General features: G+C 36.8%; 1 protein-coding gene across 1 annotated transcript in view; it reads right to left on the bottom strand.

Annotated features, from left to right (window-relative positions):
* Positions 1 to 4,110: 4,110 nt before the first annotated feature.
* LOC129769257 (protein lin-28 homolog) overlaps positions 4,111 to 15,881 on the bottom strand; it is a 30,089-nt gene continuing 18,318 nt past the window's right edge. Inside the window, exons 2-5 of the mRNA XM_055771378.1 lie at positions 5,236 to 5,342; positions 5,008 to 5,180; positions 4,817 to 4,943; positions 4,111 to 4,753 (exon numbers count right to left, since the gene is read on the bottom strand). Coding sequence (XP_055627353.1) covers positions 4,679 to 4,753; positions 4,817 to 4,943; positions 5,008 to 5,180; positions 5,236 to 5,342 — 482 coding nt within the window. The 3' untranslated portion in view covers positions 4,111 to 4,678. The remainder of the gene's footprint in view (positions 4,754 to 4,816; positions 4,944 to 5,007; positions 5,181 to 5,235; positions 5,343 to 15,881) is intronic.

A 15,881-nucleotide genomic window follows, 5' to 3' on the forward strand; every position in this document is an offset into this window, starting at 1 on the left:
CTTAGCCTTCGCTTTCCCACGAATTTCAATTCTAGTCTTCGTCCAAGTGTAATTGATTGCGTAAAAAATTGTACTGAAAATAAAAATGTTCCTGCCAACGGTATATCGGCCATACACATGTAACACTGACCCGAGTTATATAGTTAACAATAAAATAACAATTCAAAAATTTCATACCTTATCTAAATACGACGATCGTTTGGAAAGTCCGTCCAAAAATAAAAACTATTTGATTGTTTGCTCCAAAATGCATAAAACGTCGAGATTTGGCGTTATCTCAAAAAACATTTTTGGCTGAAAATCGACCTTTTAGGACCAAAAAATCAAAACCTTGAGTGCGTTGAGGCACCCCTAAATCATGTACAATTGAGCTGAAATTTTGCACAGGTCATTTTTTGGGCCAATAAACAAAATATACATTATCGGTTTCTGAAATTCGATGAAGAAACTTTTTCCATACATCCATAACCACCCCAACGTACAATCATTGGCTAAACCTACGAAAATCTAAATAATTTTTACTTGTATTCCTAAGAAATGTTATATTGTTGTCAGAGAGCGATTCCTATGGAATTCGAAGGTACATTTTTTTTGTACTTTTGTATTTGGCTCCAATTGCAGACGATCAACGGTTTGCCATTTTAACTCTAGTCTTAGTTTTGAGAAAGGTCGAGAATGTGCACAGCAAAGTTATGCTAAATTCTACCGTTTCTGAGATACAGAGATTTAAAAATAAAATTACCCAAAAAATCTCAATTTTTGGTCGTTTTTGAATGGTTTTCGAGTCTTTTTAACCTAGAAGTAAATTTTCCTGAAAGAGTAGATTTTTTTTATTCATTTTCGAAATATTATTACAGGTCGGACTCGATTATATCCACACTAGATTATATACAATTTTGGAATCTTCATCGAAATCGGTGTAGTGGTTCTAAAGTTATGAATTTTTGAAAAAAGTCATTTTTGGAAAAAAGGGGAAAAGTTGAGTCTTTAAATTACCCTAAAATGGAAATGGGCACTCTAATAAAAAATAAATAAATACGGGTCTAATGTTTTGCGATAAAGAACAAAATTACCACTTTTCACGAAAATCTAAGAATCAATTTTTGTTTTCCAACAATTTTGTCAAACATAATTTTTTCGGATTGTGACCTGTATTTGAACATATCAACAAACTCAACCCAAATGAAAAAAGACGGGTGGGTAATGTCGGGGACATAACCGGAGTGACGTAGGACTATACAAAGGGGACAGCTTTTGTTAAATATATATTTTAAATATATTGTTTAATTTTCTTCTCCTACGTGAATACCTACCTATCTACCTGAAAAATGGATTAGTTTACTGTTTACTCTTTATGAATATGTTGATGGTTCTGAAAAGAACCTTTGGGGTTGTGTTTTTGTTATCACTCGATATTCCCATCTTGTTCGGTTAAACCTTCCTGTTTAGCTATTGCGTTTGCCACTCGCCACAGCTTTCACAGTTGGAAAATTTCTTCCCATCCAGCTTGTGACATGTTGTTCAGTAAATTACATTTAATGCGACGTGCCGGAGAAACACTTTGCCACTCACTGAAACTAATTGTTGCCTTGATGAGCGCCGAACTGAAGCTGCTCTGTTCTTGAGGCGGGTTTTCTGATTGTCGTGAGCAGCTTTGCAAGCCAACTTGAGCACTCCGAGGGCCGAAACTCTATAATCGCTGTTAGGTATACTGGTGCTCCGGCACCAATCCGTTCGGCCTAGTTACCCTTGCGGAGCAATCAGTGAATGCGACCAACAGGGAACTGGAGACCTGCACGGTTCGAGTGAGACTTTGCCTTTCCCTTAACTTGTCCTCCTTTGTTACGTCCACGATGCCGATGCCGTACAACCACACGGGTTTACGGTTTGAAAGAAAATAAGATATTTTTTTGGGGTCCGCGTGTTTTATACTCTAGCGGTACACACTCACAGGATAGAGACAAATCGGCAGACTCAGCCAGAGGGGCGAGTCCAACGAGACGAACGAATGGTTTTGAAAAAAAACTATTTCGAACGCCCTCGATGCCGCCTTGTTCTGGATTTGCCACCAGATCAGTTTGTATAAAGAACAAACTTTTTTCTTCTGCTACCTGATGCCGTTTTGCGATTTCCTCCTTTACCATGGCTGCTTGGGTTGGTTTGTTGATGTGTTGTGATGCGAACCGATGTGGTGTACGGTTCGAATGAGAATGATCGTTACGGCAGCGGAGCGGGGATGTTTTAAGCTGACTGGCTGGCTCGAGAATTACGCATGAGTGACACTGCGACCAATGTTTCGTTCATTTTTTTCTTGTTCCTTTCCAATCGTGCTTCATTCTATTTCGCTGCTGCTCTGGTTGCCCGTTTTGGTCGGTACGATTTGAGGAGCACAAAATGGACCAATCAAAAATGGGCACATAGTGCATTTTGACAATGCTTGATATTTCACAATTATTCAATTATTTATCTCAAGAAAAATGAAATATTATTCGTTATGATAGATGCGTAGATATATTTCCTATCAATTGATGCAAAAACCTTTGCGATCTATTGAGAAATGCTCGAGTTATAAGCGTTCCAAATCTTGCATTTTTTCCTACTTGTTCAGTGCCTAGATTTCCATTTCACCCCCTATATCTTCCGGTTAGACGTAGTCCTACGTCAAAATACAATATTGAAAACAAGTTTAAACAGGAAAATCGTAGACAATCTAACAACTAACTATTACAAAAGTGTGCAAAATACATAATCTAGCAAAATGAACTCAACTTTCGTAGACTTTGATGAAGAATTATTGAGGTTTATGAGGTTTTTTACAAAAGTTGCTCAAAAATCAGAGTGTTTTTTTTTCTTTCGTTATTTTTCAAGGTACAGCGCGGACTCGATTATACACAGTCTCCGATTTCTTTTCACTGTATATAATCGAATCCTGTATATAATCGAGTCAAAAAAATATTTTATTTTTTTATTCGTTTTTTTGCACATATTTTTCGTTTATTGAAAATAAAAAAAAAAGAATTTAATTTTTGATTCATTCCCTTAAAGTCAGAAAACACCTTTCTCACATGAAAAAATATTTTTCCAGAATCTCTCAGAAGGTAGATGATAGATGATCATATCTGATGAAAAAAATCCTTCAACGCATATGTTCGAATTTCAACAATGACAGAGTTATAGAACTTTTTTTTTGTTTCGGACTCTGTTGCCTCAAACTGGCTCTACACTGAAAAGGACGCTGCATAAGCCAGTTCTGTTGCCTTCATTTGAAAGATGAGAAAATTTAGTACAGGATATAGTAGTGGAACATTTAATTTGTTTTGGATTTAAATAACTGTTTTTCAAGTGAAAATGTCAAAGTTAGTAATTTTTAATGTATGATTATCAATTTTATCCCAAAAATTCATATTGAACTTGATTGTTTCTATCAATCAAATTAAAGTTCTCAAATAACTCTACAGTTTGTTCTTTTGCCCCCAAGTCTATATTTCTTAATTTCGCTGCAATATCGATATAAACAATTCCTGGTGAAAATTCAAGCAAGATCTTCAAAAATCACGATTTTTACCCCACTGTACATATAATAGCCACTTGAATATCACTTTACCGTTCAAAGGTAACATTTCTTCTTGGGGCATATTTGAAATCTAAATTTTTTTTTTCTCAATCTGTATATAATCGAGTCCAAAATTGTATATAATCGAATCACATATAATCGAGTCAGTATATAATCGAGTCCGACCAGTACAGTAACATATTTTCTGTTAGTGATGGAAAAGGCTTGGACGAAAATAATGTCTGACAATGATTTCAAATAATAATGATGAGTTTGTAGTGTTAACACTGGAGAATTATTTAAATAATTATTTGAATAAGGAACTACTTCAAGTAATTATTTTCATTGATATTTTTGTAATCAAAAACTGCATCCTGAAATACATATCTGGATGGATTACTTCACTGCATCTGCAAAATTTTTGTAAAATTCGACACAATACATTCGAGGATCCAAATGTTCCAACAACAATAAAGGATGTCATCAATATACAACGAAACATTTATTCGGGCAATTAAATCTAATATTTCATTTATTATATTAAACTCTCTTCGTCTCTCAGCTATTGCCTATAATTGTGTGGTGTTCAGGGATTAGAAAATACCAGAATGTATTGTTCCAAGGGTTTAGAAGAAGTATACAACTCTTCGTTACTGATATGAATGATGCTGCACATACACGGATAAGCTAAATCCTCGGTCAATCCCCACTCAAACTGTATTTGCAGAATTGCACATACTCTCTATTTACACATGCACTCATTTAATACTCATCTCGTTTTATTTATTGTTCACGTTATTTCAGTTTATTCTGTTTGCGAGACTGCTGCTACCTATCGTTAATATTTCTAACCCCGACGAAAATAATAATTATTTTCCATAATCTTAATCTATAGCGCAAAATCTACGCCATAAAAAGTCATTTGGCAATGCGTAGGAGGGCAATAAAAGTAACCCCCATCTAAGCGCAGGTAATATTGTTTCCTTGTTTGTCCTTGGGAACTGGAACTATGCTTGTAGTCATTTAACGGTGAGGTAGGATATTCGTTGGTTTGCGTTTGTACTACGGTAATGTTTCGAGGTCAGTGGTGCAGCGTAGACACACACTCTAGCGGTGGCGCTATGCTTACTGGTCCGATGTACTACCCACATCGTGTGGCGCCATCGGTGTTTGGTGTGAAGACTTTGGGCGTCGTAACGTCTGATAAATAGAGGGATGAAATTATTCCAGTTGGTGGTAAGGAGACAAATAATTGATGCTCACCGGAGGTTTATTTGGACAATCCGCTACGAGATGATCTTCCGATTTGCAGTGATGACATCGTTTCGGAAGAGGAGCCAGAGAGCAGGTCTGAGAAATATGGTCGGAAAACTCGCCACAGTTATAACATCTAGAAAGAATCCTTGCTGTATTATTTTGTATCAACCGTGTCGTAGAAGTGTTTTACAACTTGCCTTATTTTCCTAAATCTCCTTTTGACGCCTGGCCTGAAAGTGCTTCCTACGCACTGACTTTGAGATGGTCCGTATACTTTGGTTGCTTCGTAGCCCTTATCCGTCAGCTTGGATTCAAATTCAACCCGTTCATTTTCCCCCAACGATCGGAAGCCCTCCATTTGGAGGGCACTCTAGAAAAATAATTAAACTAATCATACCCACCAGGCCTTCTTATAGGATTTATACCTGATGAACAAACACTTCCTGCCCGCCGTCGTCCGGTATGATAAATCCCCATCCTTTGACCACGTTGAACCACTTACAGTGTCCTTGTCTAACTTGGGTTCTCTTGTCTGCAAGAATGAGAACATTTTTTAGAAGGGACATAGAAATGAAACAGGAACAGTTAGCTAGGAGCAAATGCAATCGAAGCTCTGGAAAGGGGTCAAAACTATCAGATTAATGTCAGCATAAGGAATTAAGGAGATCCTCGATTTAAATTTTCAGATAAAAATGACACCTCTAGAGACCCCTGTTCGGAAGCTTGTGTTATTTTTCATGGTGTGAAGGGGGGAAAGCGGTACAGATCTCAATCATCTTTTTGCCGTTTTATAGAAAAAAGAACAAAACAAGTTGTGAAATGGATCCGCTACCTGTTGAACGGTTTTGCAGAACTGTTACGAACGATAATAATGAAATGTACAGTATTTGCAGGATCTGATTGAATGAGACAAAAATGTCGTTTTGTGGAAATTGCGAGAATAGCGTTTATGGTTTCATTTAGGACAAAACAAAAAAAAATGATAGACCCACGGGAATCTGAAGATTTAAAATACGAAGCTGTGCTGCTCAAGGTGTCAAATATCAAAAGCAGCAATCGAATGACGACTGAAAAAAATTAGTTAGTTGCAAGATATTTGATGTTTTTGATTTTTTTCTATGGGTTTCTTCGAAAATATCATACACTCGTGAAATATCAACGCATAATGGAATATACATAATTTTGAAACTTCAACTTTCTAGTTTTATGATATTTTACGCAAACATTTTTATTCTGGTGTGTCGGTGTAGTGAAAATACAATGTCAATATAAAAAACCGATTCTTTTCTGTTTTTTCAAACATTTTGTGGATTAACACAATTTTTTGCTCACCAACTCAATAGTAATTCCAACTAACCTTATCAACCTGTTTTCATTTGATTCCTAGAACATTCTCGTAGAAACTTTCCATACAGAGTTATTTTTGTTTGAATGAAAAATTAACCCTTTGTCTTTGATGATGGATCAATAATTCAAATTAAAAATGATCGCACCACATTCCGAAAGGTAGTTTTGAAAACATCAATGACATCTGTGCAAGTTTTCTTATTATTTTTTTATTGATATACAAAACGTGCCAAAAACTGGGTTTTTATAGTGTTTTAGAAAAACTTCTGTAATTTTGCAAATAAGTTACAGTAAGTTTTAATGTTTGAAAAAAAATTAGTCTAGTGTATCCCCAAAGACCCTGTGAACGTTTCATATTGATCGATGAAAGTTTGGAGTGAATTAGAGGAGCACTTCATCGCAAATTGTATCAGAAGTACAGAATGCTATGCGAGCACTCAGAATGAACGTTTCATACTTTCGTTTTCGAGCGTTCTGGGTTTTGACAAATGCTAAGCTGAGGAAACACATCGAACAAGCGAGCAGTGTTGGAAAATTGAAGAAAGATTGGCCCTGAAATGATAAAAATGGTTGGAGAAGCTTAATGCATAAGACTAAATAAAAAAGTCACAGGAGGGTTGTGTCCGAGACACGACCGCATAGTTGACGTAGTATTCCGTTAGGCTATCTGTTGATTTTGGATATGTTTGTAGAATTACATCGTTAAACTCTTTGATAACGATTTGGTGGCCTCCTGAAGAGGACCGTTTTGTTTAGCTGTTGGGTATTGTGTGTTCACTCCACCAGTGTTTACCGAGTAATGATGACAGAATGATGGTAAACAGTCGTTGGATGGTGCGTATCAGATAAAAGACACCGAAGTGGAACGAGATATGATAAAAACCGCCCTCTGCCAAACGACCCGTTCTCTAGGGGGAACACACGTTGATTTTTATTTATGAAAATTTAAATAAATCGATTCATATATCAAGTTATTTTTAACACAACTGCTACCATATACAATTTTACATTTACACTTGTGCTAAATTTTTCACAATACACGATCGGTCGTTGATATGAAATTTCACGAAGCAACCAACATTAAAGTTCCAAATTTTGAACGATTATACGATTCTTAATCATATCACTCACCTTACTTGAATTATGAAAATGCCCCCGACTTGCATATATTTGTAATGTCGATCTCCCCCAGGTAGCTTGGTTTTGATGTCTCTGTTAGGGACCCGCCGCATGTGTCGTCAATTTCGAACAATCAGAAATGGGTATTTCCGTTAGGATAGGGGTTGAGATTTTTCAATTGTTCGATAGTTAGTTTCATGACATATATTATTTTCTTCAATATAAAAAATTGTTATGGAGTGCCGCAATCGATTGACGCAAAAATTTCATCAATCCATCATGAAATGACTGAGCGATAAGCGTTTGAAATTGGACAATTTCCACGATGTGCTCAATTTTCGATTTCCAATTTGTACCCCAATATGTTCCCGAAAGACGTAATCCTACGCCAAAAAAAAAACTCACCTAAGCTACGAAAAATGATACAACTTGAATACAAATTGGAAAGCAAGCACAATTTAATTTTATAATTCCAAGAAACTGTTATAACATTCTCAACATTCTGTATAATGCAATAAGCAACAATAATTTCGATCCCAGACACGAAGGAAAAAAATGACGCAAAGATGTTGATGTATGTTTAATTTGATAATATGTTGAATTCCAAATATTGTACACATCCTTTTTCCATCTATATTCTGAAGGCAACTGTCTTTCATTGAACGGAAGAATGCTGTATCTTTCTATCTTTAGTGAATAAAGAAAAATGTGAATTTACATAACCTTTCTAAAGACAATTACATTTGTGGGAAACATTATGGATAGTTCTACTAGCACGACTAATAGTGAGATGTACGAAAATAACTAACAATAATAATCACAGATGGATTTCATGCCAAGTTTTCCTAGAAGTTGACTGCACCATCTCAGATTGCATCGTAACCTTGTGGGTTTAAGAACATTGGCTATTTAAGCAACTTGGCATAACGTTTGCATTAAAAAAATGGACAAACATTTCCGATTTTCCATGGGTTTACCTTTACACGCATTGACGAAACTACCCATGCAGTATCAATCATAGTAACTCATGAGTAAGCAGAAAAGTGAAGTGAAGCTACACCCAGGTTTTTTTTACGCGGGGGATACGTCCCTTGTAAAAAAACCGCGTTAATTGGAAAAACCGCGTAAAAAAACCCGCGTTAATTCGAAAATCCGCGTAAAAAAAACCATGTTACCTAACGATAGATATCAAACGGGACTATCCCTACGTAGAAAGGAAGTAAAAAGTTGAGTGTTACTCGCTTCCGAAAACCCGTAGTTTTTTCCTGCAATTTAGTTGGTTACTGGTAGCTAGAGTTCGGTTTTCCTCACGAATGAGGACATCTGCTGTTGCTAGAAGATTCCCTTGTGATTTGTACACTCTACTGCCGATGCACGTGCAGTACCTTCCAGAGCTAACCGTCCAGAGCTAAGTAGACAGGGAAATCCATTCACGAATCGCTGCCCGTAAAAACCCCGCCCCGTTGTACAGCCCGCTGAACTACCCGTTACCTAACACCTAAAATCCACGTAAGAATCGTGATAAAATGCGGCACTAATTTCCTTCATAAGCGCTAAGCTTCGTTACAAGTACTAATTACAGTAATATGCTCTGAGGGAACATAAGAGAAAAATGTGAACTGAAGGGGAGATGTGATATTGCACTGGTCTTTTTTTACCGGTACCGCGTAAAAAAACCGCGTTAATTGGAAAATCCGCGCAAAAAAAACCGCGTAAAAAAATGGGCACATAGTGCATTTGGACAATGCTTGGTATTTCACAATTATTCAATTATTTATCTCAAGAAAAATGAAATGTTATTCGTTATGATAGATGCGTAGATATATTTCCTATCAATTGATGCAAAAACCTTTGCGATCTATTGAGAAATGCTCGAGTTATAAGCGTTCCAAATCTTGCATTTTTTCCTACTTGTTCAGTGCCTAGATTTCCATTTCACCCCCTATATCTTCCGGTTAGACGTAGTCCTACGTCAAAAAAAAAAATTGTTCGATTACAGTTATCGAAGTTATTCGACATAAGTGGCGGACAAAAAGGCATCGGTTCCGCCTGAGGGTTTTGTCATCAGGAATAATATCATGCTCTGGTTTCGTTCAGAACTCGACTGTTCTCCGTTTATTCAATTCACATAGTTTTATTAATTCTTACATTATTATTTCTTTATCCTAAGTTAGTAAGAGTAATAAACATAAACATAAACATAGAAGTTTGGTTTGTTTGGTGCGCGCTTGTTGTGTTTATTCGAGTATACGCGCACGGTCATAAAGTGGATCAGTTTATTACGATCGCGTATGGTCGTAAAGTGGGCCAGCTTATTATGCTCGCGTATGGTCGTAAAGTATGTGCTGCGCGCTGCGCTGCAATTATGCGTCAGTATGATTGAAAAATAATCAACATGACTCACAGTCATTGTTCCGCCCTAATAAGTATGTCGATTGAAGCAGAATAATGTTAGTAAGCACATGTCTAGGAAATGAACTGATTTCGTTGTATAGTGTTTAAGCGTAAAAGTCCAACAAAGTCATAAAGTCATAAATGGTAGTCGGATGACTCAAGCGTATGCTACACATATTTCAGTTGGAACAAAATTACCCCCGACCTGCATGTATTTGAAATGCCAATTTCCCAACGCTCCATTGGTTAGAAGTCTGTGTTAGGGAAACACATTTCAGTCGGGGCAAAATGCCCCCGACTTGCATGAATTTGCAATGCGAATTTCCCCACGCTCCATGGATTTGAAATATGTGTTAGGGAAACACATTTCAGTCTGAACAAAAATACCCCCAACTTTCATGTATTTGCAATGCAAATTTCTTCAACGCTACTTGGTTTTGAAGTCTGTGTTAGGGAACACATTTCGGTGAGAACAAAAGTCCCCACACTTTCATGTGTTTGCAGTGCCGATATCCCCTAGGCTGCTTGGTTTAGATGTCTGTGAAAACCGTAAATCGGGCCAATCAAAACGAGGCAGTTAGGGTGTTTAGATAACGCCTAACATTTTACAGTTATTCAATTGTTTATCTTATGAAAAATAACATTTTATCAATTGCGGTAGAAGCGTAGAAATATTCCCTATCAATTGGTGCAAACATCTTTCCGATCCAGTAAGAAATGTTCGAGTTATAAGCATTTAGAATCTTTCGTTTTTTCCTGCATGTTCTGTGTTTAGGTTTTCATTTTACCCCCCATATACTCCTGTTAGACGTAGTCCCACGTCAAAACCGCGTTAATTGGAAAATCCGCGTTAATTAGAAAATCCGCGTAAAAAAAACCGCGCAAAAAACACCTGGGTGTACTCCGTTCAGAAGTGCGCGCGTTCAAAGAACGGTACCACGCCGTGTCGAAAATGGACATCGTGCGGCACTTTGTGGACGCCGGATACGCCTGTTCCGGCATCTACAACATCTTGGCACAATTGGACAACAATCAGAGTTCCGAAAGAAAGCCTGATTCCGAACGGCCGACGACCCGGAGCGACAAGAAGCTCCAAAGGATGCTGAAGAGGAATATCAAGGGAAAAGTGGCTACATCGCTGCGTGCGCTTGGCCGCCGGGAGTTTGGTGCAACCGGCCAAACAGTGAAAAAGTACCTGGTGAACATGGACATATATGTCAGGAAGCGGAAGTTCCGTCCACTGGTCGCAGTGAACGCGGCTTTATAAAAGATGGTCAAGTTGATTTTCCCGGCGAATCGCGACGTGGCGGTGGTGATGGACGACGAGACCTATCTCATCCAGGATGGCAACGACTGGCAGGGCACTTTGTATTTTACTTCCCCCACGAAGGAAGTGAGCATCGAAGTGAAGTTTATTTCACACACCAAGTTTCCCAAGAAGATGCTGCTGTGGATGACAATCAGGGATGCCAGAGCGGCTGAATATCGATGTGGTAGCCAAGTCGGCGTCTCATCGTCCCGCTGAGTCTCATCGAGAATTTCTGGGCAAACCTGAAGCGCATGTTTTCGTCCACCATGACGAATTTGGATGCCATTCAGCATCGAGAAAGATCCGGAAAATAATCTGCCAGTTCCTCTGGGAATTTAAAAATACATTCATGTGAAAGAGTTTATTTGAATGTTTTCTATCCATGTAACATTGTGACCAAATATGTTTCAATCAAGTGCTATTAACAGATGTTTATCGAGTTAGCATAAACCACTGGTGGGCTTCCAGTATCGAGGAAAATGTGGAAATATCTAATCGTTACTGAAAATAATCTGCCAGTTCCTCTGGGAATTTAAAATTACATTCATGTGAAAGAGTTTATTCTAATGTTTTCTATCCATGTAACACTGTCCAAATACATTTGGTTTTGTGATTTTTCAATCAATCGCAATTAACAGGATAGCTTCTGAAGATTATTCTTCCCCATCAGTAGGATATTTCCGTATCCAATATTGGATGCATAAAACCTTGTGCCTCCAACGTAACGCTCTCGTTTTCGAAGGTCTCCAAATATTCATTCATTCAGAATGAATTCAGATCCAACTTCAAACAAATGATCTCTGAATCAACGATAGTCCTACGTCACCCTTGCGGTTATACCATAGATATAAGCCACCTCCTGTTTTTTGTAAGTAAGTCAAGTGCAGGGTATATTGGGCCTGATAACGAACGTCACTTCACGGTGAAAACAAAATGATTTGTATGCAAGGTCATCTACATTTCATTTAGTTTTCACCGTGAAGAGAAGTTTGTGGTCAGGTCCATTCACTATCTTCATTAATAAGGCTGGTCGTTTGAACTTCATTGTTTCTTGCAGACGCGAAACACTCAAAAAACAAAAACGACGGTGTTTCATAACTATAGAACCACACGAACTTCTTAGCAAAATTAACATCAATTTCGCATGAATGACAACATATTTATGGTTCGTAGGTCATCTTTAGTTCTCAGTCGATTGAAACAATCCATTCGGTGTGCTTTCGATCAAGCTACCGCATACCACTTATTTTCATCTTGTTCCTGGTAGAGCTACCTCTCGTTTAAGGAGCTCGTTTCAGCTCCTTAAAACTTTCATACTGCCTGTATGAGAGTTATTCTTCGTACGATCACTTCCCTGTAATTCTCAATTGGATTTTGAACTGGAAAATAAGCAGAATAGTCACGAATCTGAAGTCCCAGTTTGATAAACCATATAAAGGGATTTAAAGGAAGATTTATGGTTCGAGGATAACTTTCTCAAAGAGGGCTTATTCAGATAGCTTTTCCACCAACACAAATGAACAGTCACAAGCTCAAGAAAGTGCTCCTGAAACATTTTGCCTCGAAACCACCGTGATGATTTGGTATTCCAACAGAATAGCGCATCTAAAAAGTCGGAAGACCTTTACATTGTTCATCGAGCTGGGGCATCACATTCTAGACTACCCTGCTTGTTCACTAGTTCGAACCCCGAACGAGAATTTATGGGAAGTGATCGTACGAAAAATAGATGCAGCTCCCAGGCTTACAGGATAAGAGTTACAAGAAGCTTAAATGAGCAAATACCCTACGTGTAGCGAGATACTATTTGGCACCTGCAGTAGCTTGGTCGAAAGCACCCCGTTTAGATTGTTTGAATTGATTGAGAGCTAAGGGTGACCTACGAATTATAAACTTACTGTAATTCATGCGGAGTTGCATCTAATGTTGTAGTGGAGTAAGAGTTTTTCATCTGAATCTTGGTTTTTTGAATGTTTCGCGCCTGAACAAAACAATGAAGCATCTAATGTTGTAGTGGAGTAAGAGTTTTTCATCTGAATCTTGGTTTTTTGAATGTTTCGCGCCTGAACAAAACAATGAAGTTCAAATTGCCAGTCATATAAACGAAGAAAAGATTGATTCAGCCATCTATGAAATATGATCCTAACCATAGAAAATATTAGGATGCGGAAAAAGATCTCCATTATTTTCTCGATAGCTGTCTTTAGTGATCAATATCTCGCGTAATATCGATCATACAATTTCAAGTATAGGCTCGTTGTAAAGGTGACATTTCACACTATAAAAATTCTTTCGCTGTTTTTTGTTTGTTCCATTATTCATTTGTGAGTTACAGGGTGTTAACAATGGAGGTTAACAAAGCGAAATTGTACATTTTTTCTTTTATAAATGCTAAAATGCAAGCCAGGCTGCTGATATTGTGAATGATGTTTATGGTGATATGGTAACAGTAAAATACGTGCAACTTAATTTATTTTGAAGGGCCTGGCCGGGTAATGAAGCAAAAAGTGCGCCCAAACCAGATCACCAGCTGTATAGCAAATATTGTATAGGATATTAAATATGAAATTTTGGCGGTTTTTTGAGCCCCTATGTGGTTTAACATAGGATCTATAGTGAAAAACGTACTTTTTCGTTTATTTCACGCCATCCTCAAAAGCTTCGAGATAAAAATTTGAAAAAAATACTGAATATGCATCTTACCACGGTGTATCAAGAAAAATTATCAAAAAAATCATCAAAAATTGAAGTACTAAAAAAATATTGAAATTTTGAAAATTTCTTTTTGGGATTTAGAGATTCAGTACTGATCTAACTCATATTTAAATGTGTTTCTATGGCTTTTCTAGATATGTATTATTTTTTTCAGATTTTTTTCAGTATTGCGCGGTACGAATTTTTTTTTATATTCCAAAGGGCCTGGCTGGGTAAGGGAGTAAAAAGTGCCCTCAAACAGCTGTATGGAAAATATTGTATAGGGTACTAAATATGAAATTTTGACAGTAGTACCATATATTTGAGTTCTTATATGGCACAACATAGGATCTATGGTGAAAAATTCAGCTTATCGTTTTTTTCACGCCATTCTCAATAGCTTTTAGGCGAAAAAATGAAAAAGGTGTATAGATAAATATCTTCGAACAATTTTTTCATAAAAAAATCAAATGCTAAAATTTTGTTTTAATTAATTTTCATTTTAAATTTAAATTGATCTTTTTTATTTTGAGATTCAGTACTACTCTAGTTTTTTTTATCTCATTTATTTATTAGGCTCATTAGCATTTAGCTGTAACAGAGCCGGGTTTAATCGTGTACATGTACATATGTTTATGTTTCTATAAATTGTGAATTACACAGTAGTTAGTAGTAGCCATTTAGGCGTTAAGTTTTCTGTTCCATTACATTATGGTAAATTACACAGTAGTAGCCATTTAGGCGTAAGGGTATTCTTTCTGTTCTTCCATTGTTCAGCAGACCGGACAGCGGAGACAGTTGATATTGATCATTGTTGGGTTATTTATAGAACAGCAGCCCGATGTTTCTTGCAGAGCAGAGCAGTTGTATGGATGAATCGAACTTTGTTCCACCGTGGATCGATTTCCATCGCTGATGATGGTTGCGTGGACTTAGTTATTCTATAACAACACAAAGATGGTCAATTGAGGTCCCTGAGTTTGAACTCACGATCGATCGCTTGGTAAGCGAACGCGTAACCAAGTGGCTACGAAGACCCCCTTACTCTAGTTTGTATTCAAATTTCTTCTTACGTCTATTTCAGATATGTGTGATTTTTTTTCGAATTTTTAGAGTGTTTTTCGCGGTACAAAAAAATATTTTCAGGCATTTCAAAATTTTGAAAAAAAATACCCACTTTTGCTCTAATTTTTACTTCAATGCGTTCGTATGTGTTGTTTTTTCCACATGTAGCGTAATTTTTTCTTGAATGTTTAAGAGGATTGCGCAAAAAAAAATTTTTTTTTGGCCTTTGGGCATACCCGTGCACCCGTGGCCGAGTGGTTAGCGTCTCACATTATCATGCCGGGTGTTCGGGTTCGATTCCCGTTCTGGCCGGAGGATTTTTCGTCAAAGAAATTTCCTCCGACTTGCACTGTGGTCACGCGTATTCTAGAGCTTGCCCCTCGGAATACATTCAAGGCGTGTTATTTGGCTTAAGAGATCTCAACTAAGTATTAATGAATGACGCTAGTTAATGCATATGTTGAGACGGCAAAAGTTCCACAGGGAATGTTAACGCCATTCAAGAAGAAGAGCATATTTAATTCATTTTGAATTTAGAGACCCAATACTGCTCTAATGTTTATTTAAATTTTGTCGGTATATTTGGAGTATTCAAAGTTTTGTTTTCTCGTTTCTCAAAATATATGAGATTTTCTTTACATTGGATTTAGATGGTTTACCAAATTCATAGGAGTCAGCAGTACGATAGAGAGAAAAAATTAAGTCCTCGTGGTCGGATTAATGAAAAGAAAAAATCTTGAAAAAATCCAAATTATTATTATTGTTTTTTTGTTTTAATCGATTAAAATAATCGATTTCAAGAAAATAAAAATAATAATGCAGACGATTAAGAAAATTATTTTTGTATCTCACAATGCAAATTCAGGAAAAAATTATGCCACATGTAGAAAAAAAGATACACACGAACGCATTAAAATAAAAGTTAAAGCAGAAGTTTTAAAGTTATATTTTTTTCAAAATTTCGAAATGCCAGAAAATATATATTTTTTTGTACCGTGTATTTAGAATATTTTTTATTATTAGTTTTTTGATGAAAAAATTGTTTGAAGATATTTATTGATACACCTTAGTAAGATGTACTTTCAGTATACTTTCTTATTTTTGTCTCAAAGCTATTGAGAATGGCGTGTAAAAAACGAAAAG

The sequence above is a fragment of the Toxorhynchites rutilus genome, chromosome 2 (genome assembly GCF_029784135.1).
Source record: "Toxorhynchites rutilus septentrionalis strain SRP chromosome 2, ASM2978413v1, whole genome shotgun sequence".
NCBI classification, from domain to species: Eukaryota; Metazoa; Arthropoda; class Insecta; order Diptera; family Culicidae; genus Toxorhynchites; species Toxorhynchites rutilus.